The sequence below is a fragment of the Vulpes lagopus genome, chromosome 3, assembly GCF_018345385.1.
Source record: "Vulpes lagopus strain Blue_001 chromosome 3, ASM1834538v1, whole genome shotgun sequence".
Taxonomy (NCBI): Eukaryota; Metazoa; Chordata; class Mammalia; order Carnivora; family Canidae; genus Vulpes; species Vulpes lagopus.
Window position 1 is genome coordinate 127,789,227 of NC_054826.1, and position 27,221 is coordinate 127,816,447.

At 59.6% G+C, this 27,221-nt stretch overlaps 2 protein-coding genes, 1 long non-coding RNA gene and 1 other non-coding gene across 10 annotated transcripts in view; 3 read left to right on the forward strand and 1 right to left on the reverse strand.

Moving 5' to 3' along the window:
• The first annotated feature begins 110 nt into the window (after positions 1-110).
• On the forward strand, positions 111-554 carry LOC121486083. The gene is made up of 2 exons (XR_005986526.1): positions 111-248; positions 472-554. It is a non-coding gene; the product is annotated as an uncharacterized LOC121486083 (long non-coding RNA).
• Positions 289-372, forward strand: LOC121488537. Its single transcript, XR_005987151.1, has one exon. It is a non-coding gene; the product is annotated as a small nucleolar RNA SNORD60 (small nucleolar RNA).
• A 382-nt stretch (positions 555-936) lies between the features above and the next one.
• On the reverse strand, positions 937-6,932 carry RAB26 (RAB26, member RAS oncogene family). 5 transcript variants are annotated; one of them, XM_041746792.1, is made up of 9 exons: positions 6,640-6,932; positions 5,534-5,644; positions 3,175-3,216; positions 3,021-3,087; positions 2,616-2,668; positions 2,258-2,323; positions 2,101-2,157; positions 1,932-2,008; positions 937-1,840 (listed from the first exon to the last, which is right to left on the reverse strand). In XM_041746792.1, exons 1-9 carry the CDS (start codon positions 6,796-6,798, stop codon positions 1,738-1,740), a joined length of 735 nt encoding a protein of 244 aa, XP_041602726.1. In that variant the 5' UTR covers positions 6,799-6,932; the 3' UTR covers positions 937-1,737. The 5 variants fall into 5 exon arrangements, with proteins under 5 accessions (XP_041602726.1, XP_041602730.1, XP_041602731.1 ...); XM_041746796.1 differs by lacking the exon at positions 5,534-5,644; XM_041746797.1 differs by lacking the exon at positions 2,616-2,668.
• An 11,376-nt stretch (positions 6,933-18,308) lies between these two features.
• PKD1 (polycystin 1, transient receptor potential channel interacting) overlaps positions 18,309-27,221 on the forward strand; it is a 41,174-nt gene continuing 32,261 nt past the window's right edge. For 2 of the 3 annotated variants that reach the window (XM_041748708.1, XM_041748709.1), the window contains exon 1: positions 18,309-18,751. In XM_041748708.1, coding sequence (XP_041604642.1) covers positions 18,537-18,751 — 215 coding nt within the window. In that variant the 5' untranslated portion in view covers positions 18,309-18,536. Of the gene's footprint in view, positions 18,752-19,260; positions 19,311-27,221 lie in introns of those variants that run through there. The other variant, XM_041748710.1, reaches the window with a different exon arrangement.

The window sequence follows — 27,221 nt, forward strand, 5'->3', positions numbered from 1 at the left end:
GGGGGCGTATCAGCGGCGAGGGGGGCGGTACTTCCGTCAGGAAGGCCCAATCGCAGCAGTAGGGCAGTTTCTATAAAGGCTTGAGCCTCGCGCCCTCCCATTCTTTCCCGTGGGCGCCGTGGGTTGAGGTCGTGTCCTCGCTGGTCCTCAAGTGGGTCCGAGGAGAGGTTCCCCCAGCCTGCGGCGGGGCCTGCCTCTCCCGCCCCGGCGGAAGGTGCGAACCCCCCCAGACCTACTTCTCCCTGCAGGTGAGGCCGGGCCGGGCCTTCTGTCCCCTATGCCCCTTGGAGCCTGTGATGAATCGCTTTTTATTTCTGACACCTCGTATGAAAACTGCACGTGCAGTCTGATTATTTTGCAAAACTGAGGCTTCGGGGCGTGCCCCGGGTGACGGGAAGGGGCCGGGGGCGCCTTGTCCGAAAGCCGGGAATGGGCTCTGTCTCCATGTGGACGCTGTCTCTCTCCTTCCAGGGAGGCGGGTGACCCGACTGGAGGCCCTGACCCAGAGTTCAGGTCTGTATCTGAAGCGCTCGGCAATAAAGGTGGTGAGTCGATGGGCGCGCAGGTGTCTTTCTTCTGCGCGTTTGACCCCAGGGGACCGGGTGGGGCACCTGTTCGCCCCTGGGCAGGCCTGAGACAGGGCAGAGAGGGATGTGTGTACAGGGACTAATCCATGCTTGTCTCGAAGGCCAAAAACAACAGGTTTTTTTTGTTGTTGTTTGTTTTGTTTTGCCTGTGGCTTGGGTAGGTCAGGAACTCTTTAATAACTCACTAACCGGTGCTGGAGTCCTGTTTCTTCCCCGGTACTCTCTAGACCGCTTTGGGGTTCCAAGCAGCCTAATGATGGGGGCTGGGGCGGACTCTGGAGTGTTAAAGGCCACCCGTATTTTGCTGAGGGGCCTAGGACAGGTTTCTTTCAACAGAAGAGACAAGCAGTCCAGAAAACACAACTTTATTCACTAGAACTGAAAACAAAGGCTCTCATTCTAAAGACTGACTTGAAGATTTCCGTACAAGGTGGAGCGTGCTACCAGCCCCCTGGCTTGCCCTCGCTGAGCACAGGCCTTCCCGGGGCTGGCAGTTTTCCCTTTTATGTGATTTCCCACATGCTGTTCTGTATCACAAAGCCACAACCGTGGCGTTCTTCAAGGTCGTGTGGAAGGAAGACCCTGTTGATGTCTGAACCAGTCTCCTGGCGGGTGAGCTGGGAGCAGATGGCTCTGGTCCTTGCGGATCAAATGCACAATGCGATGATTTGCGTCGAAGCATTCTGCCCCAGGCGTGAACAGCAGTCCTGCCTTACCCTGCCTGGGCACGTGTGCAGCTGAAGACATGGCTTTCTAAGGGCTTAGGCACTGTACACGTGGTGCTGGCGCTGGGGCCTGGTTCCGGAGCTGGGAGTGTCCAGGAGGGGGCAGCAGAGCGCCGTGCCTTGGGACTGGCACCCCTCACCATCTGTGCATGGCGAGCCCCCCCCCCCCCCCCAGTACAGAAGACAGCGGCTCTTCAGCCCAACCTTGGCCAGGCCCTCGGGCAGCAGCAAGTTAGGGGGGCTGCAGACCTAGTGGCTCCTAGAAGCCCGCTGGGACTGAGGCTCTGGGAAAGGCAAGGCTCGGTCTGTCTGGGAGCCAAGAAACAGACACCCTGGGGTGACTAAACCAGGGGGACCCTGTAGACCCTCCATTCGGCCTTGCAGGGGCCTCCCAGAGGATGTGCGGTGGCAGTGCCCAGCCAGGCTTAGGGTCTGCAGCAGGAGGTGCCTTGGCCCTCCCTCTTGACGTAGTCGTGCAGCCGGAAGCGGGGTTCACTGGGGGCCTTCATGGAGCGCTGCTTCAACTCCCTGTGGGGTGGGGGGTGACCGTGGAACAGAGAAGCCTCTACCCCAACAAGGGGTCCGGGTCTGAGGGCTCCTGCTGAGTGCCAGAACTTACTTTGCTATGGCTGTGAAGGCCAAGTCCACGTTGAGGCCTGTCTTGGCGCTGGTCTCCATGAAGGGCAGCCCGTACTCCTGCAAGCAGCTGCTGCCAGCCTGGTGGGGACAGCCCCAGCCCTGCAGCCCCAGGGACAGACACCCCCAGCCACCCACCTACCCTGGCTCACCTTGGCTAGCTTCTCCCCATCCTCCCTCTTCACAACACGCTCCTGGGTAGAGTCCACCTGGCACAGGGGTTTTGGTGAGAGCTGGCCCAGGGCTTCCCTCTTCTCCCCACACCTGCCCTGTAGAGCCAGGGTGGAGATGACAGGCTGGGGTGCTCACCTTGTTGCCCAGCAGCATAAGCGCCACATTGTGCTGGGCATACTCGTGGATCTCGGTCAGCCAGGCCTGTGGGGGAAAAGCTGAGACCAGCCTAGAGGCTGGCACTTGTCCCTTGTCCCTCCAGGCTGTGCTGCAGAGTGCCTGTTAGGCTCAGACTAACAGGCTAGGCCCAGACACAGTTCCTGGAACGTGCCAGGCACCACTGACAAATACCTTACTACCCAAGGTGCTGGACTGATGGAGCTGGAAGGTCCCCAGACCCCGTTCAGCCTACAGGGACCCTGAGCCACCAGGGGGGCCAGCTTTCCCCACTGTACCCAGGATCCTCAGCCTCTGCCCCAGGAAAGAAACCACTGACCTGGATATTGTCAAAGGAGGCCTTGTTGGTAACATCATAGAGCAGCAGCAGTGCTGGGGACAGAGGGCCAGTGAGGACATCTCTAGGGCACACAGCGGCTTCCTGTCACCCAAACCCTTGTGCATCACAGCCTCCACACTTCCTGCCATGCTCAATCCCAGGGTACCTTCCTTTATTTTTTTTTTTTTTTTAAGATTTATGTATTCATGAGATACCCAGACAGAGGCAGAGACATAGGCAGAAGGAGAAGCAGGCTCCTCATAGGGAGCCCAGTGCAGGACCCGTTCCCAGATTCCGGGCATCCCAAGGGCACCTTCCTCTGAGCAGAAGCCAGAGGAGCAGGGTGCCCACAGAGCATAGCCTCCAGTTTCCCCCAGGGCTGGCATCCCACACCCACAGGCTCACCATGGGCGTCGCGGTAGTAGGCGTGGGTAACACTGCGGAACCGCTCCTGGCCAGCTGTGTCCCAGATCTGCAGCGACAGGCACATCCAGGAGTCTGGGCTGCCAGTCTCTCCTCGGTGTTCCTACCTACCCTCACCCCCACCACCATCACTCACCTGCAGCTTCACCTTCACACCATCCACATCCAAAACTTTGTTCTGAAAGACAACCAGTCAGCTCCACTGAGCCCAGCCGCCAGCACTGCCCCAGGCAGCAGCTGGGGACAGGGCCCCCACGGGGAGGGGGGAGACCAGCAGGCTGGAACGGAGCCTGAGATTGAGGGGCCCACTCCAATCCTGTCTGCCCCTCAGCTGGCTGGGTTCTCCCATTGGACTCCTTGAACCCAAGTCCTGAGATCCAGCTCTCCCCACCCTCACTCTCCACCCCTGCAGCTCCTACACTTCCCCCTGGTGAGCCCCTTCTGGTGCCCAGGGCCTGGAGGATGCCTGGGCCCCTCCCACTCCGACGGCCATCCTAATGGGCTTGGAGGTGGTTGCCCTTCATGGCCAGCTATCTGGGCCAGGTGTGCTTTCTCTGCCCACCTCTGAAGCCTGGCACACGGCCCCACCAGCTCTACCGCCTTTATAGGCCCTTTGCTACCACCCATCTCAGTCACCAAGTCCTGTTGCTGTGGCCCTCCCTTCCCTTACGCAGCACCTATCTTGGTCTGGCCCAGCCACCCACCTTTTGCCAACCACACCCACTCCCTATACCCTGGCAGACCACAAACCCCCTGCTGCAGTCCCCCCCTGATGGGCCATCAGCTCCTCACAGCTCTACATGTGCTGTTCCTTTTGCTCAGTCACCCAGAGCAACTTAATCTAAAGTTACTATACTGTAACCCCAGGCCCATTACTAACGGGCTCAGTTTCCCCATCCACAATGGGGATGACCAGGGTGTCCAGCACGTGGCTGTTTCAATGGCTTTATGAGCTAGTACGCGCAGAGCATTGAGAACTATATCTGGCCTAGGATGAGAGCTGTTCTAATTTAAAAGCCTCTTGGGACGCCTGAGCAGCTCAGCAGTTGAGCATCTGTCTTCAGCTCCGGGCGTGAACCCCCATCCTGGAATCAAGTCCCGCATGGGGCTCCCTGCGGAGAACCTGCTTTTCCCTCTGTGTCTCCGCTTCTGTCTCATGAATGAATACAAACCTTAAAATAAAGGCCTCTCTTCCCCGGAGGAGAGCAGCACCCTGAGGACAGGGCCTAGCACAGTAACCACAGAGCCCGAAAACTGCCTGGTATGCAGTGAGTGCTCCTTGTTTGTTGGCTGGTCATGGTCCCTCACTAGGCCCTCCCAGCTCAGGGCTAGTGGCAGGGAGTGGCCCAACCCCATGGTTCCCATCTGCTGTGGTGGGGGTGGGGGCCTGCTAACTCCCAGTGGAGGCTCCTGGCAGCTGGAACGGCACCACCTCCCTCTTCCCCAATCTCCTGCTGTCAGGGTGCTTCTAGGTCTCCCAGGAACCAATGGCACAGCCATCTGCCAGGCTGAGGAGGCTGGGGAGGATACCCGCCTTCACTGGCACCCTTGAGCAGGGGTGTGAACTGAGCGGCCTCACCTCCCTCACCACCTGCCCCAGAGCCAAGAGGGAGGTTACAGGGGGGAGGTGGGGCCAGCACAGGCAAAGGGTCACCTGTCCACACCCCACACTGTGCCTCGGACACCTGACCCCTTACTAAATCTCAAAAGACTTGAGAGGACCTGGGCCCCCAAGCAGGGTAAATGGCCCCCAGACAGGTGGGAGCCTCTTTTCCGTTTCTAGGATGGGCCTCCCAGCCTCCCACCAATTGGGTCTAATTAAAGGGTGAGAAAAATGCAAATTTGGGATTTGTCTAGAACATACCAGCACCTTGGCAAGGCACTCAGAATTCAGACTTGGTGGGTAGAGGTGGGGGCTCAGATGCTGGAGCCCCACAGGCCTAAGGCTATGGCCCTCATCATCCCTTGCCGACCCCACAGGCTGTTAGGGTGTTGGAGTGTGGGGAGTCCTGAAACCCAGGGACACAGCCCTCCTGTTGGGGGCAGTATGGGAGGGGGCTCTGGCAGGGGGAACAGCCAGGTGGCAGCACTTCTGTGAGCCTCCTCGCCCAAGGGCAGGGACCTCCCCCCAGCTCAGGTCCTTCTGCAGGCTGCCTGGCACCTGTGTATGGTGGGGCCGTGATGTTAGCCTCCCAGGTGAACACAGGCCTTGAGTTTCCTCTGATGGCTGCCACCCAGGGCATCCGGAGGCTCAGAATACAGCCCCAGGCACCTGGGTGCCACCCCTGCTCCAATCAGATGCAGCCATCACCCGTCTCCAGGCATCCCACCTCAACCACCCCGAGCCTGAGAGCCAGGTGGTGCAGGCAGGAGCTGCCCCCGCCATGAGCCTGTGGGTGTCCCAGGGGTGTCGTCAGAACTCCGTGAGCTGGTGGCAGGGGCCCAGGACACAGCTGGGTCAGCTCAGCGCTGAGGACATCAGCCTCTGCTCTCACCCGGAAGTCGATGCCCACGGTGGAGATGAAGGTCCCTGCCAGGAAAGCCCCATCCTTGAAGCGCACGAGTAGACACGTCTTCCCCACGCCTGAGTCCCCCACCAGCATGATCTGGAGTGAGCGGGAGGGTCAGGTGTTAGGGACCGAGGGGCCCAAGGCGCTGGCCCGCCCAGCAGGCTGTCTGCTCTTTCCTGAGCTGGCCTGGGCAGGAGTGGAGAAGTGTCCCAGGCCTGCGGGTCCACAGGAAGGACATGGGAGCGCTGGGGCAGCCAGGATCCCTGATGGCCTGGGCCTTCAGGTCTACCTCCACAAGGTTCTGTGCCTCTCTCTCCATCAGTGGGGAACGGGGGCAGCTGCCTCCCTCCAGGGCCCTACCTAACCTCACCCCCAGGCCCTGGACACCGTGCTTGATCTGGAAGGGGAGCATTTGGGGCTTGGCGGGGAGCAGAGGCTGGGGGCTGGGGACCTTCTGAGAGGCCTGTGCCAGGGGGCTTCTAACCCCAGTAAGACTGGAGGAATTTGCCACGTGAAGTCAGGTCTTGGCATGCGCAGGTGCCCAGGTCGGTTTGGGGACAACAGCGGCAATCAGGGCCCCCCTCCTCCACCCCTCCCCCAGCCTGTTGTCAAAGGCCCCAAAACCCAAAGACAGTCCCCACAACCCCTCCACAATCCAAAGGTGTCTGCCTAGGCCCGAAGGAGGCCCCAGTGTTGCCCAGCAGACTGGCAGACCTCTTCCTAGTCTCCTTCCCCCAAAAAGAGGAGACCTACAGCCCCTGGGGTGAGGGAAGGCAGCATATGGGATACGGTGAGCCGGAGGCCGGGTGGTGCAGCGGCGTAGGGAGCGGGGAGGGAGCCCCCGCCAGGTCCGGACCCCCTGTCCGGCCGCCAGCTGGGGCGTCAGGGGGCAGGCCTTGCCAGCCGTGGGCTCCCTGAAATCCGGGTCTGACAGCTGTGCTGTACGCGATGCGCTGTGCCAGCTGCGGGGCGCCGCTCGGGCGGGCTCCTGGCCCAGGGCCCGCGGGGCCCTCCGTCCCCTGCCGACCCCTCCGCGCCCCGCTCGGGCCCAGCGCCACCTGCTGCGCTCGCATGGGTGGGGGCCGGCTCACCTTGAAAGCGACGTTGTAGAAGTCGCCGCCGCCCAGCGAGGGCCGGGCGGGCGGCGGGGGCCCGATGGGGCGCGCCGGCCGGGACCCGTTGGCGGCGGGCGGCGCGGAGGCAGCGGGCGCGCTGGCCCCCTTGCTCCTGGGGGTCTTCTTCCTGGACATAACGGGCGGGCGCTCAGGGAGCTCCCGCTGCAGCCGCCGCGCCCCGGGCCGCCCTGCTCCCCGAGTCCGCCGAGCGCGACCCGGACCCGAGCCCGTCCCGCGGCAGCGAGGGCGTCGGCATCGCGGGCGCCCGGCTCCCCGCGCCCCGCCCCCGCGCCCGCAGTCCCGCCCCCGCCCCCGCGCCGCAGCCACTCAGGCCCGGCCTCCCGCCGCCTCCGCCAATGGGCGTGCGGGGGCGGGCGCATGCAAATGAGAAGGCCGCCCGGGGGCGGGGTCACGGGGCCGGGGCACTGCCCCAGGTGGGCGAGGTGGGGAGCCTCTGACCCTGGCCCCGCGGCTCCCTCCCTGCACTGCCCCTCGCCCGGGGACCCTCCCGGGATGGCCGCTGGGCCTGGGACGGGGGCGCTGAGGCAGTGGGACTGCGTGGGGCGGACACCTGGGGGTTCTGTCCCTTCTCAGCCCGAGACGCCACCTGGCCTGCTGTGCCCCCACTCCTCCCTGTAGGGCAGGAAGCAAACTGGGTGCTCCCTGCGCTCGGCTCAGCTGACAGCTGGTTACCAGAGGCGGGACAAGCCAGCACCCGAGAGCCGCAGGCCGCTCTTCCCCCAAGCTGCCCACCGAGCTGAAGCCCCAGGATCCTCAGGTGAAGGGAAATCCGAGTTACAGCCGCATCCCGCCCTCTGAGGGGCCGCTCCCCTGGAGCTGTGCCCTTGGGGGTCTGGGAGGAGGAGGAGGCGATAGGCCCCGCCCCAGGATGCGGCTAGCCCCTTGACCTTCTGGTGCCCCGTTCTGGCCCCGAGGAGGCCAAGTGCTGACTGTCCGAACCCCATGCTGGTCCCTGGCTGACCAGTCTCCATAGCCTGACACCTCCACTGGACTGTCTGTCTCCACCCACGGGTCTCTGGGTCTGGAGAATAAGGCTGAGATGGTCCTGGAACCCGGGGAGTGGTGAGCCTAGACGCCCCGGGGCAGCAGGTGTAGGCGCTTCTGGGCAGTGCTGGGATCAGCCTCTGCTGCACGCTCCTCTGGCAGCCGGAGGGATGGGCTGGCTGTGCCTCCAAGATATGACACCTGTCACATGAGCCCTCTCAGAGGCCTGAGCCCTCTCCCTGGCATTCCCAGAGCCGAAATAACGATAATGGAAATGGATGGAAGCTGGGGCTTCTAGGGCTCAGGGTCTGGTGGGGCCCTGCGTGGGATGGGCCGTGGGAAGCTGGCCTTTTTTGCGTATCACTGTGTGTCAGGCACAAGTCTTCCTCAAAAGCACCGTGTGAGGTGGGTGGTGCTGTGATCCCAGGATCAGGTGGGGAAACTGATGCCCAGAGAGGGGACGGGAGCTGTCCAAGGTCGCCAGGCTAGAAAGTGACAGAGCCGGGATTTGTACCTGTGAACCCTTTCCAGAGAACATGAACTTCCCTGGCAGGGTCGGCCCGGGAGTCCTCAGGAGCTGGGAGACAAGCCTGAGGAAGACCTCTGAGGACCCCCTGGCCTCCTTTCTTGTCTCCTCTGACCCCCACCGCCTTCCTGGCCAATGCCCACTTGTGTGGGTAGAGCGCCTGGGGGTGGGGGTGTTGAGCTCCCACTGCCGGGGCCCCAGGGACTCCAGGTGTCCTATGCTCCAAAAGGCCAATTACAGGGTGGTTGGCCCAGGGTCTCAGCCAGTACCCCCTGACCCCACGTCCTAGGCATTGGGCTCCCTACTAGCCCCTGCCCAAGGGAAACCAGAAGGAGTTTGAGTGCTCTAGGGGTGGGGGCTATAGGAAGGCAGCCTCTGTCAAGGGTGAGGGCTAGTGCTAATGGGGTGACCAGGAAGAGAGGAGGAGACAGGCATTTCAGAGACCATGGGGAGCCAGGAGAGGAGGGAAGCTGAGCAGCAGAGGAGAAATACTCAAACTCAAAACCTTTGAAACTAGGAGAATACATGAAAAAACCTAGGTCTCTGATTTCTTTCAAAAAAAGAGAGTTCAAAAAAAAATTAAAAAAGAGAGAGAGAGTTCTAGGTCCCTGGATCACAGCATTCCTCTTGCCTCTCTTGCCTTCCATCACTCCTCCTAATCTTTGATCATTATGTCCCTTGCTTTCTCTGTTTGCCATCTGTCTCAGTCTTGGGAGTGTAAGTTCTCTGGGTACAGGAAGCAGCTTGTCTTGGTCACTGCCATATCCCTGGCAGCTGGCTCCAGGCCTCAATAAACTTACTAAATTGGTGAAAGAAATATGAGTTAGAAATGGGCCCCACTTCAGGAGGACACGTCATTGCTCACACAACGATGAGGCCGAATGTGCTGCAATGTGCAGTGAGGCAAGGCCTGTATAATCAGGTACTGAGAGCAGGTCTTTGGGGAGGAGGGGCATTTGTTCTGGGCTTTGAAGGTTGAACAGGAGTCCAACAGAAGAAGAGGAAGAGAAACTTGCAAGCTCCCAGTGACAGTAAGTGAGCATTTTGAGCAGAAGAGGCCAAACTGTGGTCCAGTTGTGTGGAGGAAATCCAGCCAGTAACACAGGAGAGGGCTAAAGTATAAAGTGAATTTGAACGTATAGCTTAGGCGCTTGGAAATTATTTGGCGAGAAGTAGGGAGCCACACATGGTTCCTGAGCAAAGCAACAGAGGGCCCTGCTACAGGAGTACAGAGGGTGCAGAAGAGTGGATGCGTGGTGCAGCCTATAGACAGGAGATGAGTAGGAGGGGGTGACAGTCACCGAGGTGGGGGGGGGATGGGGACAGAGGAGACCTCCAAGAAATACAGACTCTGCAGGCCTGGAGGTGAGGCAAGAAAGTCAGAGCCCATGGGGCAGAGACAGTGGAGTGCCCAGGCACACGAAGGACGGCAAGTTCTTTGCTGCCCCTCCCAATCAAGCAGGAGGCCTCTGTCCCCTGCCTTTGGCTCTGTGACTGTTCTGACCAACACATACAGCAGAAGTGACCCCGTGTCCATTTCTGGACCTGGACCTCGGAGACTGGCAACTCCTTCCTGTCTCCTGAACACGCATTCTGGGAGCCCTGCTGCCACACTGGGGAAAAGCCCAAGAAGCCTCATGAAGAATCTCAGGCGGAGAGGAGCCCGTGAGCCGCCTGTGGAGTCAGGAAGTCATGCTGGCCTGGGCACTCTGGTCCGGGGGGATTCCATACTGTCTCCCAAACTGCAGATTCGGGAGCATCGGGGGGATTTTTTTTCTTTACACAGCAATAGACAATGAGGACAGGCTGCCGGCTGCGGGGAGGGAAAGGGCCAGCTTGGTGGGAAAGGTCAGGAGGGTGGCCTTGGCTAGACCCCAGATGCCCAGATGGCTGGGCTGAGCTAGAGTGCTGAGTGGGGGGGTGGGGTGCCTGCAGCCCCCAACCCTTTTGGCATAGGGCCGGCTCCGCTGGAGACACAAAGTCGGCCTGTGCCTGTGTCTCTGAGAGGAGATAGAGCAACCCCAGATCCATTCCAGCCTCACTCTGGATCCTCACCCCAGCACCCTCTGGTGCCCCGGTTCCCGGGGCCCCTGGCCCTGCCCGCTGCCCTCTGACTTGCCCTTGTGGCCTTGTGGGTGTCTGGCCCCTTTGTCCTGGAGTGACGCGTGTCATGAGTCCCCAGACATGACAACCCTCTGGGACCTACAGCCTGAGGCTGTCTCTCTCCAGAGCCCCATTTTCCATGATGGCCAGTTTTGCCCCCACATTGCGCTCACCCACAGACCCCTGGCAGGAGCAAGAGCCCTCGTTGAGCTTCCAGGCTCTACTTGAGCCCCCTCCTCAGACCCAAACAGGGAACCTTCCCGGCTCCTCCCGGCCCCACTCCTGTGGGTGCTCCACGCATGTGGGCCCTCAGAGCTTCCGAGGACAGCGCCCATCCTGCCTGCGCCTGCTTCCACCAGGCACGGAGAGGGCTCTAGGTGAGCAGGACAGGGCCAGGCTGGACTTTAGGGTCAGTCAGTAAAGAATGGGGGAGCAGCAAAGCTGCCAAGTCCTGTGACCCCAGAGCACCTCCCAAAAGTCAGTCCCACGGGATTCAGCCCTCTGCAGTCTTGGGTTGGGGGAAACCCTGGCTGGGAATGGTGCCAGCAGGCAGAGGCCCCGACTAGATACCCGTGGGACCCGGGGAATGTGGCGTATCTGGACCTGCTCCCCTCTCCCCAAAACGAGTGGGCGGGAGGAGCTGATCCCTGAGGTCCCTTCCAGCTCCAACACCTTGTTCTATGAAATCCACGTGAACGTTGCTATGGAGACGGCAGCAGCTCCCCATTGGACCTCCACGCAGAAGGGAGAGGAGGGAGTCACCCCAGGAAGCAGCGATGTCAGAGGCGGCTCGCCCCCCCATGCACCGGGGCCACACTGAGCACCCCGCTCCTGCAAGGGCACCCGCACCCCAGCCGCACACTCACCTTTGCTGCACCCAGGCCATGGGAGGCAGGTGGTAAGGGCTGGGGGGCGGCCCTGCCCCGTGGGGGAGGGACTGCGGTGTGAGAGTGGGAGACTTTCCTTCCCACCCCAGCTCAGGTACTCACGCCTGAGTGCTCCTGGTGGTCTCAGGATGCAAGCTGTGCTGGCCATAGAGCTCAGCGGGGGTAGGGGGTGGGGGGCTGCTCCCCAGTCTAGACTCTGCATTGAGGCCCCAGGTAGGCAAGACCTCTGGCTGGAGGAGCACAGAGCAGCCCAGCTGCCTTCTGGCTCCAGGCTCTCCCAGCAGCTTTGAGGGCCCCGCAGGGGAGGCACAGGTGTAAAGGGATAAAACGGATGCCTGCGTAGCCCTGACAACCACTGGAGTCCCAGCCCTGGCTGCCCCTGCCAAGGGCCAAGCGCTCTGCTTGCAGCCTCTCTCCCTTTTTTCCTTAATTATGAAAGGGATATATGATTTTTGTGGTCACAGCAACAACAGAAGGTAAAGGCAAGGATAAAAGTTCCTGTTCCCCGCAGACCCTGTCCCTCGGGGGTAACCGTTATTCAGTTGGAAGTGGTGACCGTACGAGTCTCCTGTGGCGCTGTAACAAATATCTACTATGACAAACACGGTGCCACCACCAAACAGCCCAAACATAGTATCCTACATGCACAAGGCCTCGGGGTAAAATGAGGCTTCTGAGGCTGAAGCAAGTCTGGTTCCTTCTGGGGAGAATCGTTGCCTCTTCAGCTTCTGGTGGCTTCCAGCTTCCCTTGGCACATGGCCACATCCTTCCAGCTTCCCTTCCAGAGTCACTTGAACTTCTCTCCTGCCATGCAGATCTCCCCTTCTAGGGACACTAGTGATCACATTTCGCCCACCCCCACCCCATATCATCCAGGATAATCCCTCATCTCAAGACCCTTAGTTGAATCACAACTGCAAGGTCTCTTGCCAGGCAAGGTCACAGTCCCAGATTCTGGGGATTAGGATCTGAATCTCTCTGGGATCCGCTATTTAGCTTCCTAAGCACCATCCAAGTTTTGTATGTTGGGATTTCGTTTGAAACAAAGGCTCTTGGCTGAGACAGACCAAAAAAATCACTGGACGATGGATTCCTTTTTTTCTGTGCTATCTTTATCCAGTTTGTTTAGACATGCAAATTATGCTTTACTAATTACAGTGCTCTATGCATACGTTTGCATAAAACATACTGAGATGTGACCATGCCCTCTAAAATATAAAATCACCGTTATCTGATCTTTGCACATTCGATAGGATTCTCCCATAAGCAGATCTGGATCAAGTGTCTTTTCCTGGCATGGCTCTGATACATTTTCAATCTCTTCCTTTATGATTGGTCTATTTGAGCTTTTTATTTCTGCTTGAGTCAGTTTTAACAGTTTGTCTTGTTCTAACCTATAACGACCCTGTCTAGATGTCAAAAGTTTGCAAACAATTACACATTTTTTGGTCATTTTTAACTTTTTCTGTGAATAAACCTGTGTTCTCAACATTAATGGTCTGTATTTTATTTTTATCTCTCAGTGACACTTTCCAGCCGGCTCTTTTTTACTTTACTTTATTTATTTTAAAGACTTTATTTATTCGAGAGAGAGAGAGAGAGAGGCAGAGACACAGGCAGAGGGAGAAGCAGGCTCCATTCAGGGAGCCCGACGCGGGTCTTGATCTGGGGTCTCCAGGGTCACACCCTGGGCCAAAGGTGGTGCTAAACCACTGAGCCACCTGGCTGCCCAGCAGGCTCTTTTTAAACATCTTGGGTGTTTTTGTTGTTCTTTGTTTTATTTTTTTATTATTATTTTTTTTAATGTAGGCTCATGCCCAGCGTGGAGCCCAACATGGGGCTTGAACTCATGACCCTGAGATCAAGACCTGAGCTGAGATTAAGAGTCAGATGCTTAATTAACTGATCCACCCAGGTGCCCCATAATCTTAATAGCCTTATATATTAAAATAGCTCTTTTTAAAAAAAGATTTTATTTATTTATTCATGAGAGACACCGAGAGAAAGAGGCAGAGACACAGGCAGAGGGAGAAGCAGGCTCCACACAGGGAGCCTGATGTGAAACTCGATTCCAGGACCCCAGGGTCATACCCTGAGCTGAAGGCAGACACTTAACTGCTGAGCCCCCCAGGCGTCCCTAAAAATAGCTCTTGATTGTATTAATCAATTCTACTCTTTCTTTTAAAATAATTTATGCTAGTGGGGTGCCTGGCTGGCTCAGTTCGGGAACTGTGGGACTCTTGATTGCGGGGTTGTGAGTCTAAGCCCTACGTTGTGTATTGAGATTACTGGAATAAAACTTAAAAAAAAAAAAAGTATATAATTTGATAAGTTTTTACGTATGCATGCACTTTTGAAATACACTTAAAAATAAAACACCAGGGCAGCCCTGGTGGCTCAGTGGTTTAGCGCCGCCTTCAGCCCAGGGCCTGATCCTGGAGACCCGGGATCGAGTCCCACGTCAGGTTCCCTGTATGGAGCCTGCTTCTCCCTCTGCCTGTGTCTCTGCCTGTGTCTCTACCTCCGTCTCTCTGTCTCTCTCTCTCTCTCTATGTATCTCTCATAAATAAATAAATAAAATCTTAAAAAAAAATAAAATAAAATAACTAATATATGCCCTTGGATTTCTAATTTCCTTCTTTTTACTTTGTTTTGGTTTATTTTATAGTTGTTTTTCTAGAATGTTGATATGAATGCTTAATTTATATACTAATATGATTTTTTATGCTTAATAATAGAAACGTAATGTTATCAGTTTCTCTCCATGTATAACTTTGCATCCCCTGTTGGACCCTGGCTCACGGGTGCCAACGCGTCCCGGTGGACGCCCCAGAGACTCAGACCCCAGACAGGCAGATGCAACAAGCAAGAGGGTTTATTGGACGTTTGCGCAAACGGGCTCTCCGCCTCAGAGGTGGCAGAGCGCCGATTAGCAATTGCAGGCATCTTTTAAAGGCAAAAAACCGCGGGAGTAGCATAGCATTGATTTCTTTGAAGGTCAGCACGACCATGTTCAGGGACTTTCCCAGTCAGGGCGAGGGGAGATAGTTTCTTTTTTTTATCTCGCAAAAACAGAATGTTTTTGTTACTTGAATTCTTATCTCGGAAAAAAACAAAATGTTTTTGTTACTTGAATTCATGGGAGGCGCCTGGATGAGCTGCCTCAGGGTTAGGCCTTGTCCCACTTGCGGGGGGGGGGGGGGGGGCGGTTCTTCACCCCCAGATTTGGTAAGATATATGCTCATTACTATCCATTTCTATACAATCTGATATTAATTTTGATTTTTTTGCCCAAGCATTACTTAAAAGAGGATATTTCAATTTCCATATGATCAGAATTCTAAAATGAGCTTCATTGAGGCATAATTTAGGTACAATAACATTCACAAATTTTAACTATACAAATTGGTGAGCATTGACAAATAGTCATTTAACCACCACCATACTTGTAATATAAAACATTTTTATTACCCCCAAAACTCTCTCATCCCCTTTGTGGTAATTCCTTTTCCCCCACCTCTTGTTCCTGATTACCATTAATCTGCTTTTTTGTCACGATAAGTGTTTAGATATTTAAGAAACAACTTTATCGAGATCTAGTTGATATCCAGTCACCGCACGTATTTAAAGCATACAAGTTGAAGGGCCCCTGGCTCGCTCAGTTGGAAGAGCATGTGACTTTTTTTTTTTTTATTTTAAAGATTTTTATTTATTTATTCATGACAGAGAGAGAGAGAGAGAGGCAGAGACACAGGCAAGGGGAGAAGCAGGCTCCATACAGGGAGCCTGGGCTGAAGGCTGCGCTAAACCCCTGGGCCATCAGAGCTGCCCTTTTTTTGTTGTTTTAAGATTTTATTTATTTATTCATGAGAGACACAGAGAGGCAGAGACACAGGCAGAGGGAGAACCGGGCTGCCCGGTTGCCTCATTTAGTAGAGGGAATAGGACTAGTAGCTAGCTCCTGGAGTTGTGAAGACTCAGTGGGGTAAGGCAGCAAAGGAAAGATGGAGAAGTGCAGGATGTGCGTTTCCTCCTCCCATCTCTTAGGAAGCTGCCGCCACTGACCTCTCCCTGTGCTCTCTCTGGCTCACCCTCCTCTCCCTCTCTGCTGGCACTCCTCCCCCAGCCGGGAGACCCATTCAAGTCTCCTCTATGTGAAGGAAAAACCTTTGCCACTGCTCTGTGCACCTCTTTCCTCTCACATCTAAGCTTCTGGAAATAACGGGCCTCATGCCACGTCTACACTCCCAGACTTGCCACCAAGCTGCTAGCATCTGGCTTCCTGTCTAACCCCTCCTCCAGGTGCCCTCAGTAAAGACCACGGGGGAACACCACGCCTTCAGCTTTGTGCGGGTTGACACAGCAGGACGGAGGGACAGGACGACCCCGAGGAGTAGGGGCAATGACGTACATGGGGGCACATGTTCTGCCCGCAGTAGATAGCTCATAAATATGTGTCACCTGAATGTGTGATGCAAATCGGCACATGGCATGGAGCCTGGGGAAGCTTCCTGGAGGAGGAGGCACTTGCTGACCCTGCAAGCATAAGTAATCATGTAGGTGGGATGGGAAAGCATTCCAGACAAAAGGAACAACATGGAGTAAGGCTAGGAGGTGGGAGGTCTTAGAGAGTTCTAGAGGCCCCAGGGCGGGGCGGGGCGGGGGGCACGTGGGCCTGTGCAGTGAGGGAGGACCACGGATGGTTGTGCGGCTGCACCATCCCCAGCCCCTGCCCTGTTCCTGTAGCCCAAGCCCTGCTGGCTTCTCCCCTGTAGCCTCTCCCTTGACATCCACACACTGTGCCTCAGTTTCCTCCTATTTCTGGGGGGCTCTCACTCAGACTCTCTCCAAGGCCTCTTTCTTTTCCTTTAGGATGGGGTTCCGTGCCTCTGGAGTTTTACATCTGCCCCAAGTCTGCTCACCCCCTCCCAGCTTCACACCAGGCCTCCAGTTGCACTCTGGGCATGTTCTCGAGTGGGCTATGGCCGCATGCGTGCAAAACCTCCTTCTCACCTTCCCATCCACACCCCTCCTCCCCGAGGGCATCTCCACCTAGCAAACAGCTTCTCCATCGACCCCAGCACCCAAACCCCAGGTAGGGCACCCTCTGAGCCTCCTCCTTCTCTCCCCAGTCCCAGGGCTCCTCCCTCCCTTCCCCTGCCTTATCCCATCAATCCCACCTGGACTTAGACCTCACACCAATTTTTTCCAAACTGGGTTCCCAAGCACTCCTGTGACTGTATACAAAGTTTCCTGAAGCCCTTGGGGCTCGAAGGCTCTAGGGTCCCTCTCTCTTCCCCCTGGTGTCTAACCTAAGTCCTTCTCCCTACTCAGGAGGGAATTGGCCCAAGACACTCAGAGTTGGAGACAAAGGGCTTTGTGGGAGTAGAGCCCTGAGAAGACCACACTGCCGGAGCTGGACTACACCCGCCAGGTCACTTGGAGATGCTCTGCTTCTTCCTGGGTCATTGGACTGCCAGGACATGGCAAGCTACCTGTTCATTGTTCATCCCTGGCCATTTGCCTGCACAGGGCGCCCACTTGTTTTTCCCTGGATCTTTCCTGAGAGCTGGCTCTGCGCTGGATGTGATCCTCCCTCAGCCCTAAGACATTGGCTTGCTATTTCTATCACACAGATGAGCACAGTGAGGGATCTGGGTGCCCCTTCATGCCTGGGTGAATAGCAGAGCTGCAGGATGTCCCACAGTGACCCTGCTTGGACTCTCCCAGTGAGAGGTAGCAGGGCATGGGCCGAGCGCTTGTGGGTTTAGTTGTTTCCAGCTGGTTTAAGCAGAGAGAACACAGAAAGGAAGTAGTGCAGCCTTGGGATGCAGCCTGCCCCTGGGTCTCAGGACAGTGGACAGGAGCCTTGCCCATGTGCCAGTCTGGGGACTTCTTCCTGAGACCACTGGCCAGCCTAGGTCAGGCATCCATCCACCAGTGGCCCAACACTAGAACAATTTTATTACTTTTTCATTAAAAGTTGAGATACAATTTACAGGGCAGGGTATCCCTGGGTGGCTCAGCAGTTTAGCACCCGCCTTTGGTCGAGGGCCTGTTCCTGGAGCCCGGGACCGAGTCGCACGTCGGGCTCCCTGCATGGAGCCTGCTTCTGCCTCTGCCTGTGTCTGCCTCTCTCTCTCTCTGTGTCTCTATGAATAAATAAATAAAATCTTAAAAAAAAAAAAAAAAAGATATGGGCAGCCCTGGTGGCGCAGCGGTTTAGCGCCGCCTGCAGCCTGGGGTGTGATCCTGGAGACCTGGGATCAAGTCCCACGTCAGGTTTCCTGCATGGAGCCTGCTTCTCCCTCTGCCTGTGTTTCTGCCCCTCTCTCTCTGAATAAATAAATAAATCTTAAAAAAAATAAAAAAAGAGATACAATTTACATAGCATAACATTCACCCTTTTAAGAGCCCAATTCTATTAAATTTTTAATGTATTTACCAGGCTGTGCAACCACTGCCACTACCTAATTCCAGAACATTCTCACCATCCCAGAAGCAAACCCCATATCCATTAGCAGTTATCCATTCCCCGTCCCCCGCCCTGGGAGCCACTAGAGTGCTTCATTTTTAGGTTTGGAGGGACGCGCGTGCCCTGGCTGCAGGGGGGCGGCGACGGGGATGCTGCGCTTGGCCCGCGGAGGCGCACCTGGGGCGTCGCCCTGTGACAGCTGGCACTGGCCGCCGCGGCCCGGAAGACGGCGGAGGCCGAGCGGCACGGAGGCCGCGGGGTCATCACCGCTAGTGCTTGCCCAGCCGCGACGTGGGCCACTGCGGGGGATGCGGGGCGCTAGCGCCTGGGGGAGGAGGGGGGGGGGGTGCAGCTGCGCGGAGGCCCCGCCCCCCGCAGGACCAGAGCCCGCGGCCCCGCGACGTCCCGCCCACACCCTGAGCGGGGGAGGGGGCGTGGACCGAGTACGCCCCGCCCCGCGGGAAGCCCTGCAGAGCGAGGGGGCGTGGCCCGAGGACGCCCCACCCCCGGAACCGTCCTGCAGAGCGAGGGGCGGGGCCTACCGTCGCCCCGCCCGCCCGCGCCGCCCGCGCCGCCCCGCCCCGCCCCGCGCCGCTCGGGCGGGGGGGCAGGAGGAGGAGGAGGAGGGGCGGCGGCGGCGGGCCCGCACTGCCGCGCGAGCGCGCTACCGGCCGGCCGTGGACGCAGAGCGCGGCCGGGCCCGAGCGCCGAGCGGGCGTCGCGCGAGCAGACAGGCCGCGGCCGCCGCCGGATCCCGCCCCGCGCCCCGCCATGCCGTCCGCGGGCCCGGGCTGAGCCGCCGGCGCCGGGGCGGGCTCGGGGCTCGGAGCTCGGGGGCTCGGGGCCGGGCCGGGGCCATGCGCGCGCTGCCCTGACGATGCCGCCCGCCGCGCCCGGCCGCCTGGCGCTCGCCCTGGGCCTGGGCCTGTGGCTCGGGGCGCTGGCGGGGGGCCCCGGGCGCGGCTGCGGGCCGTGCGCGCCCCCCTGCCTGTGCGGCCCTGCGCCCGGCGCCGCCTGCCGCGTCAACTGCTCCGGCGGCGGACTGCGGACGCTCGGACCCGCGCTGCGCATCCCCGCCGCCGCCACCGCGCTGTGAGTAGCCCGCCTCCACGCGTCCGGCCGGCGGTTGCCATGGCGCCGCGGGGACTCGGGGGCGCCCGGGGGCGGGGGGCTCGGCGCGCCTGCACCCTGCGCTCCGGGGAGAGGCCCGGCAGGGCAGGCCGCCGGCCTGGCGGGCCTCGCAGGGCGTGGGCGCGTCCCGGCCTCTGCAGGGGAAACGCAGCGCGGGCCAGGCCTCTCCCAGGGCGAGGCTCCAGCGCGGGGAGGTCGGCCCGGCTAAATAAGGAAAACCCGGGGCCGCGGGCGGCCCTCAGCACCCCCCTGGCCCGGGCCGGGGCGAAGCAGAAGGATCCTGGCTTCTCTGAAAGCAGAAACGTCCCACCTGCTGGGGCTCCGCAGTCGCGAGTTGCAGGGGGACCAGGGGGACGCGGGACAGCGCGCGGGGCAGGGTGGAAGGTGTCCGAGGGGACCGGCCAGCACGGAGCCGCTAATTAGGGCCCAGCCTGGCCTGGAGGGCTGCTCTGTACCGGGGAGCCCTGCCCGAGGGAGCCGGGAGGATGGCAGCTCTGGCTGGGAAGGCTTCCAGGAAGAGGTATCGGCACAAAGATGTGAAGGATGTGTGAGCCCTGGCGGGAGGGAACCGTGTGTGCCAGGCCGGGAGGCTGCACGGTCGTGTGCGGGTGTAGGGTAGCCCGGTGTGGAAACTGCTAGGGAACCGTGAGGAAGTGGGCAGGATGGGAGGTGGGCTGCGCTCATTAAGGGCCTCCGTCTGTCCAGGGCTCTGATGTGATCCTGGGGCAGGTGGCAGCGGTTTACATGCCGGAGAGCTGTTGTCAGGTGTCCATCTCGGACTTGATAGCGCAGCCCCTGTGGAGAGCTTGCCCTGTGCAAGCCCCGTGCCAAGCTCTGGCTGTGGACTGTGGTGCTTAAAGCCTCTCCTTAAGGCCCTGGGGCAGAGGTACCCCCAAGATTCCTCTTTGACAGATGAGAAAACAGACTCAGGTGGTGTGACTTGCCCACGTAACAAGTAGTGGCCAGCACATGGCAGAGCGGGGCTTGACTGAGGTGCTCAGGACCCAGAGTTGGAATGGACAGGATGCAGGGGACCAAGACTGGCCACTACTTGGCCTGCTGATCTGCATTCCCGCGGCCCGCTTTGGATTTTGTGGGCACTTGCAGGCACCCGAGCCAGGACTCCCTTCCATCCGTGGCCACGTGCTAGATCCACCGGGTAGCATTTAACATCTTGAGGCTTGTTCCAGGAACGTTTGGAGGTCCTGGGAGCTGACGGCCTGGCCCGGCCTGAGCCAGCAGGATTTCCAGGGTTGCTGGTCCCTTTGAGCTTGAGGTGGGGCCCTGAGACACAGGTGGATGGGGAGCAGAGTAGACCCCACACGGTTCTTTACGCCCCGAAGCTGCCTCTGGGAGACTTCTGGAACTTGGGGACCGGGCACCCAAGGGACATGGGCCCTCTCCTCGTCCCCCAAACCACCATCGGGGCTCCGTGGGCTGCCCTAGCCATTCTGCTGGTCAGCCCTGCAGGCCCCATCCTCAGGGAGAGGGAGGTAGGGGAGTCTTCTCTAAAGCAGAGGGACCAAGCTCAGAGGGCAGGGAACATCCTGGGTGAGGGTATGCCCCAGCAGCCCTGCCTTTCGGGTGGCAGCAGCAGCCACCTCTGGTAGGTTCAGGCCTGGTACCTCTGTCATCAACGTCTCATAGCCACCCTCCGCCTGAGACTGCTTGGACAGCCTGGGGCACGAGACTTGGGTAGAAGGCCCACGGCTGGCCCACAGCGGACTGCAGGCCTCAGTAGGCAGGCAGGGTGGCCTGGGTTAATGGTGCTGCTGGAGGTGGCCCGAGAGAGGTGACGTTACTCAACAAATTGTTGCTGTTGTCCTGTTTTTAAAGCTTTATCGTGGATAATTTGAGTAGAGGCAGAAATGGGCAAAATCATGGGCTGAGCCTCATGGACCTGGCGTCCTCCGTCCTGTGCCTCCACACCTCCACCCGTCTTCCAACCAGACTCTGGCTGTCCCGTTCTCTGACGTGAAACCATCTTGGAGTGTGTGGCCACACCGTGGTCACACCTACGATGATGAGTGATTCCCTGATCCCAGTCTGTGCCAACATGTTTATTTTTTTATTTTTTATTTTAATTTTTTATTTATTTATGATAGTCACAGAGGGAGAGAGAGAGAGAGGCAGAGACATAGGCAGAGGGAGAAGCAGGCTCCATGCACTGGGAGCCCGACATGGGATTCGATCCTGGGTCTCCAGGATTGCACCCTGGGCTAAAGGCAGGCGCTAAACCGCTGCGCCACCCAGGGATCCCTGCCAACATGTTTAGGTTTGGGCTTGTCTCTGGGTTTTTGGTAGTTTCCGTTAGGATCCAAATAAGGCCCACACAGCACAAGTAGTCTTTTGTCTTCCGATGAGGTGTCCACTTTCCCTTAGCGCTCTCCTTCCTCATGCAACTTGTGGAAACTGGCTCCGATGGCATCCCGGCTTGGACGATGCCCCTGTCAACCTCTGTGGTGTTATCTGGTGTGTCTCTGTCCTCGGTTTCCTGTAGTTTGCTAGTTGGTCCGGAGCTGTGTTGTGTGGCAAGCCCCACTTCAAGCACTCTGGGGGCTCTTGTGGCCAGTGGCTAGTGTCGGACAGGGTGACAGAGACTTAGAATGCTCGTCGGCAGAGGAAGTTCGGATGTGACAGTGCTGCTCGAGGTGTGGCCCATCGGTCGGGGTCAGGTGCGGTTGTGCTTGGCCAACCACTTCTTGGGCTGTGCGTTGCTGACCTCAGCCACTGCTCCAGGACTCGGTTTGGGGCAGGAACTCAGTAGGGACTTGGTTCGTTGATGGAAATACCAGGGCCTTTGGGTCTTTTGTCACCTGGGGGGTACTTAGGGCCTCGCTCTTCCCTGCCTGTGCCCCTGAATGGCAGGAGAGTTGGGGCAACAGGGGGAGGCCTGGCCTCCAGCATCTACATAGCACATGGGCGTGAGGGAGGTTGGGCAGTGGGGAGCAGACCACGGGGCCTGGCATGTGCGTGACGTGTTAGGCTGAATGTGCCACATGTGTTGCTGCCTGGAGGACGGGCCAGGCCATGGAGGGTCCCCTCCCTGAGCCCTCACCAGACAGAGAGCCTGGCTGCTGTGTGCTGGGCCCCGTGCCTGGAGTCTCTGAGGTTGTTTTCATGGTGAAGCTGATATTAAACCAAAGACACAGGCGATGGGGAGGGGGCTGCATTGGAGGGGGTGCCTGGAAGGACCCCCAGCGTAGGTTCATTGAGGTCTGAGAGAGAGTGTCCCAGACAAGGGACAGCCTGGAGGAGTTTCGAGGTTCCGGGTGATGGAGGCGTGGGGGCTGAGCCTTTATCTGGAGAACCGCTGGGGACAGCATTGGAGGGTTCAAGGTGGAAGTGGCTCGGAACACTGGCTGCTGGGTGGAGACGGGTATCAGGAGGGTCTGGGCGTCCTGCATGCCCGGCTGCTCTCACTGTCCTGTCCCCTGAGCTCCTCGGTGTGGCCGGCCAGCACTCGGAATTCAGAATAAAAGCACATGTGTTGTAGTTTCCCAAGGGGACACGGAATGCGGATTTGCCAGAGCTGAAGACCGGAGGACACGCGGTAGGAGGGACCCCTGCCTGGGCAGGGAGGTGAATGGGGAGCCTCTGGCTGCCCCTGCAACACTTGGGTACTCGAAGGGGCCAACACTGGAGCGTCCACGGACGGGACCGGCAACCGTCAGGAGCTGGGGGCGCCTGGGAGTGGTGAGGACAGCCGCCTCCACGGGGGCGAGCCCACCTGCCAGACACCTGCCAGGTGGGGAGCACGTGCAAGCCTTTTATGTAACGAGGGACCTGTAGCCGGAACATATTGAAACAACAAGGGTTTTTATGTATTTTCGATGCTAATGAGATAAAGGGCCCAATTAAACTATGGGTAAAGGATCTGAACAGACTTTTTTCCAAAAAAGAGACAGACGACCGGTAAGCCTGTGCAAAAATGCTCAGCATGTGGCTTTCAGGAAAACACAAATCAAACTGCAGCGAGCTACCCCTCACACCCACGGGGATGGCTGTCTCCAAAGACAGATCGTAGCAAGTGTTTGGAGGATGTGGAGAAATCGGGCCGCCCACCCACTGCCGGAGGGGCTGAGAATGGGGCCGCACTCTGGAGAGCCATCTGTGGGCTCCCCAGAAAGCGAAATGTGGGGCCACGGTAGGACCCAGCAGTTCTCCTCCTAGGTGTCTACCCCGGGGGAGGGGACATCTCTGTCCACACAGAAATCTGTACTCAGGTTCGCAGTGGCAGGATTCATCGTAGCTGGAAAATGGAAACAGCACAGGTGTTTTAGCAGCCGCAGAACCGGTGAGCAGGGCCATCGGCCCACGTGGAGTACTGCTCAGCCGTTGACACGAACAAGGCCCTGACACCTGCTCCAACCTACATAAGCCTTGAAAGCACGTTAAGTGAAAGAGGCCAGACACAAGAGGCCATGTGCTGAATGATTTCACTGGTAGGAAATGTCCAGAACAGGCAACTCCATGGAGCCAGAAGGCGGACCAGCGTGTACAGCTGGGGTGGGGGAGGGGTTCGGAGAGGACAGCCAAGGAGTGTGGGGTTTCTCTTGGGGGGGATGAGAATGTCGTGGGACCAGACAGTGGTGCTGGTGGCACAACTTTGAGAAGACACTAGAAGCCACCAAGTTGTGAGCTTTACAAGGGTGACCTTTATAGTATGTGAGGTTCATCTGTATGGAAAACCAAATGTCTGAAAAGAGCTGGGGGTGTGCACCCTGCTTCTCTCCACCGGGTTGGCCTCTCCCTCTGTGGTTGCCACACGCCGGGTTCCTTGCTAAGTGCTTTCTGCCCTTTATCTCGCACTACCTCGCCACGATGCTGTGGGCTGGAAGCCCTCTTGGCCCCATTTTGCAGAGCAGGAAACTGAGGCTCCCCGAGTTTAAGTTATTCCCTAGGGTCACACGGCTGGTGAGTTGCGGCAGAGGTGATGGCGTCGTCCCACTCTGGGGCATACCTTGGCCCTGCGCAGGGGGCCTGGCTCACGGAAGGGGGCTGGGGAGCACCCCTGGCTGGGATGGAGGGGGGCTGGGTGGGCTCTGGACTCAGGCCTTGGCTGCTTGTTTGGCCCTGCCCTGCCCAGCCCTTCCCCCATGGCTCCCTGCTCGGGCGGCCCTCGGCCCTCCAGGCTGTGGTTCTTCCCACTGACTTCCTGTCTGGTTCTGGAGACCCAGGAGTCGGGACTCTGGCCCGGAATCAGACCTGGTTCACATCCCAGCTCCTCCATTTCCTGCGTGACCTTGGCTGAGTCACTCAGCCTTCCTGAGCTCTCGTCTCCTCACTTGAAGAGGCGTGGATGGCCCTTCTGGGGTTGTGGGCTCATCCACAGGGCTCAGTGCTGGGGCCGCAGTGACCGCAAGCGTCGCCCGAGGGGCCTCTGAGCTCCGTTCTCTTCGCAGCCTCAGAGCCCATTACTTTGTCCCGAGCACTGGCCTCCCGGAGACGGTGCTTGGGTCCTTCCTGCCCTGCTGACGGAGCAGGAGCCTGGAGAGAGGAGCCCTGAGCACGTGTGTTGGTCACCGCGTTGTTCAGACCAAATGCCAGATGGGGGGGGGCGCAGGTCACACCCCTCGGCTCCCACTGCAGGGGGGGGGGCACGGGTGAGCCCCGGGAGGCGCTGTCCTGCACACCCCTTGGCTCCCACCGTGGGGAGGCCTGAGGCCCGGAAGCCTTGCTGCCCCCTCGGCCCTGACCTCAGATGTGGGTACTGCGCAGGGCCATGTGTCTGTTGGGAGCCGTGACCCCTGGCACGTCCCTCTGCTGTTTGGGTCTCAGTTTATGCATTTGTGTTTTTGATGCATTTGGGTATTGATGCAAGACACAGCGCGGCTTTGAGGTGTGATTAGAGTATGTGGCTTCCCATGTCCACCTTGCTCTGTGACCTGGGGTCATGGGGCCACGAGAGCCCCCGGGTGCGCCCCGCATCGGCCCTGCTGCTGGGGCCCCTGTCCTGCACGGCACACCCTGGTGACCTCACTCGAGCTGGGGGCGGAGGCGCCGGTGTCGACGAGACTCGGTTTCCCTCTCCTGCCTCCCTGCAGGCTCATCTTGCAGGCCTTTCTCGAGCCCGAGCCCAGGGTGTGTCCCGGGGGAGACCTCCTCCTCCCCATCCGGTGCTCTGCCTTGGGCCTGGGCGACAGGGTGGCCGGCCCACCGTGTTCTAACAGCTAGCTGGGCGGCCCCGCAGGAGTGGCTTTCGCCCCCACGGGCCGCCCCAGAGGTGGTGAGCTGCTGCCCCCTGCTCTCCCACGGCTCGGGGACCCTGGCTCTTGAGGGGACCTGAGGCTCGGTTTCCAGCGAGGAAGCCATTTTGGATGGAGATGCACATTTTCCTTTCCAGAACATTGTGCAGTGGCCAGCGCCAGCAGCGGGAACCCAGACGGGCCCAACCCGCTGAGCCCTGTGGAATGAAAACATCGCGTTTGTCCTGCCACCGTCTGGGGTGGTGGCGGCCGTCCGCGGGGTGCCGGGGTGTCTCGGCCGAGGTGGGCCGTGTCCACGGGGTGGCCGGGGGCACCTACCGAGCGTTTCTGCAGCCGCCGGCCCAATGCAGCGCAGCTGGAAAATGCAGCTCACGGCCTTTTCTCCCGGAACACCTCGTTCTCTGTGGTTTGGCAGCCGTCTCCGCCTGGGGCCCGGGGGTGCCCGGCCGCCGTGCCAGGGCCAGCGTGGGCAGGGCGCTCTCCCTCCCTGCGGGGCCTGTGGGCCCGGGCCTGGCTGTGTGCTGTCCCTGCGGGCATGCAGCTTGCCCCGGGTGCCACCCCGAGAGGGCTTGGTCCCACGCCAGGGCCAGAAGGCAGCTCCCCTCCTGGCGGGGGCAGCGCTCGGGGCCAGACTCACAGCTCTGGTGGCCTCGGGGTCCCCAGCCTGCAAACCGCTCTGTAGCCCTGGTGTCCGCGGCTTCCAGCCCAGCAGCGGGGGGGTGATGGGCTTGCTAGCCACGCTGGACTGGCGCCTGTGCCCCTGGAGAGCCGGAGGCCACGGCCCAGCTCCCCAGCTCCCCAGCCTGGAGGGGGAGAGCCCAGCCTTCGGCCTCTGGGGAGGCGACGGTGGGCAGCAGCGTTCCCGGCCGTGGGAGGGATGGCCCTCCCCTCCTTCCCTGGCTGGCCGACAGGTATGAGTGCAGCTCAGCGGGATGCCACACTGGAGGGCCGCTGGACACACTCGGGTACGGGCCTTCTCCCCTTGCCCTGAAGGGTGGCCCCAGACCCTCTCCTGGGTGGGCCCCCAGCCTGGTCTTGTTAATGTCCTGGTGGTGCCTGCCTTTGGGCAGGTTGATCTGGGGAAACCTCTCCTCCAAGCAGTGTCTTTCTGTCCCAGCGTGGAGGACACCCCGGCCCTCGTCTCCTTTCTGCGGGTCAGACGCTCCCCTGCCCAGCCCAGCCTGGCCTGCGGTCCCTGGGCAGGCAGCGTCCCGCACGAGGTATCGCTGCCCCATCCTGGTGAGAGGCCAGTAGTGGGAGGGCAGACCTCGGGTGGCGGGGCCCCCCCAAAACGCTGGGAACCGTGGCCACCCCCTGGACCTGGGAGGTTCCCAGGCAGGCCTCTCCTCCCCACAACCCCTCACTGCCGCCCTGGGCCGGTGGGCCCCTCTGGGGACAGCCCGCCTCTGCCCCCTCCCCAGCTGGCCCCCTCTGCGTGTTTGTCTTCAAATCCGCTCCTTCCTAAACTCGAATTCATTAATTTACACATCATGGTTTCCGGCCCTGGAAGCCAGCCTGGCTCGCCATAAATAGACAGAATAAAAACAGAGTGAGGTTATTCCGCTCAGACTGGCTCGGTGCTCCCGGCAGCCGGCCCGGTGCTGCGGGGCCCCCGGTGCTGCGGGGAGCTGCAGGGAGCTGCGGGGAGCTGTGGCAATCTGCGCTGCGGCGTGGCCAACGGTGCAGGGGTGGGGCGGGAGGCCTCTCCCCTTCGGCCTGGGCCTGGCTCCTGCAGGGGTGTGTGGGGGTCCTCCCTGCTGGGCCCAGGAGAACCTGTTTCTCCCCAGAGCCAGCGGGGTCTCTGGGGAAGGAGAGGCCAGCCCAGGCTGTGTCTCCAGGAGCCCGGTGATGGAGGGCGGAGCACGGGGCCCTGGGCCCCAGACGGGGAGTGGGGTACCTTCCTCCCGCCAGCACGGCCGTCCTGTCCTGCCAGAGGGAGGAGGCAACTGCTGGCTCCAGAGGAGTGGGTTACATAACCTCCGCAGCGGCCCCTCCAGAGCCAGTCCCCCCCAAGCCCTGTTTCCAGTGCAGCGGCCAGCGCAGGGGTGGGGGTGATGGGCTGGGGCCTGGCACTCGCCCCCGCCGCTGACCACATGAGTCTGGAATGTGCAGATGTTTCCTTGGGGGCTCCGGCTGGCCCCCAGACCCCGCCCAGCATCTGGACTGGGGAGCGGGCACACGAGCCACTCCTCTCCTTGGCAGAGGAGGAAACTGAGGCCGGT

What these genes read in the sequence shown, in the direction of transcription:
- RAB26 (XM_041746792.1), bottom strand. Translation starts at nt 6,798, where the DNA reads ATGTCCAGGAAGAAGACCCCCAGGAGCAAGGGGGCCAGCGCGCCCGCT. An exon ending in CCGTGGGCATCGACTTCCGG is followed by an intron (nt 3,217 to 5,533) that starts GTGAGAGCAGAG and finishes GTTGTCTTTCAG; the next exon opens with AACAAAGTTTTGGATGTGGA. An exon ending in CTACTACCGCGACGCCCATG is followed by an intron (nt 2,669 to 3,020) that starts GTGAGCCTGTGG and finishes CTCTGTCCCCAG; the next exon opens with CACTGCTGCTGCTCTATGAT.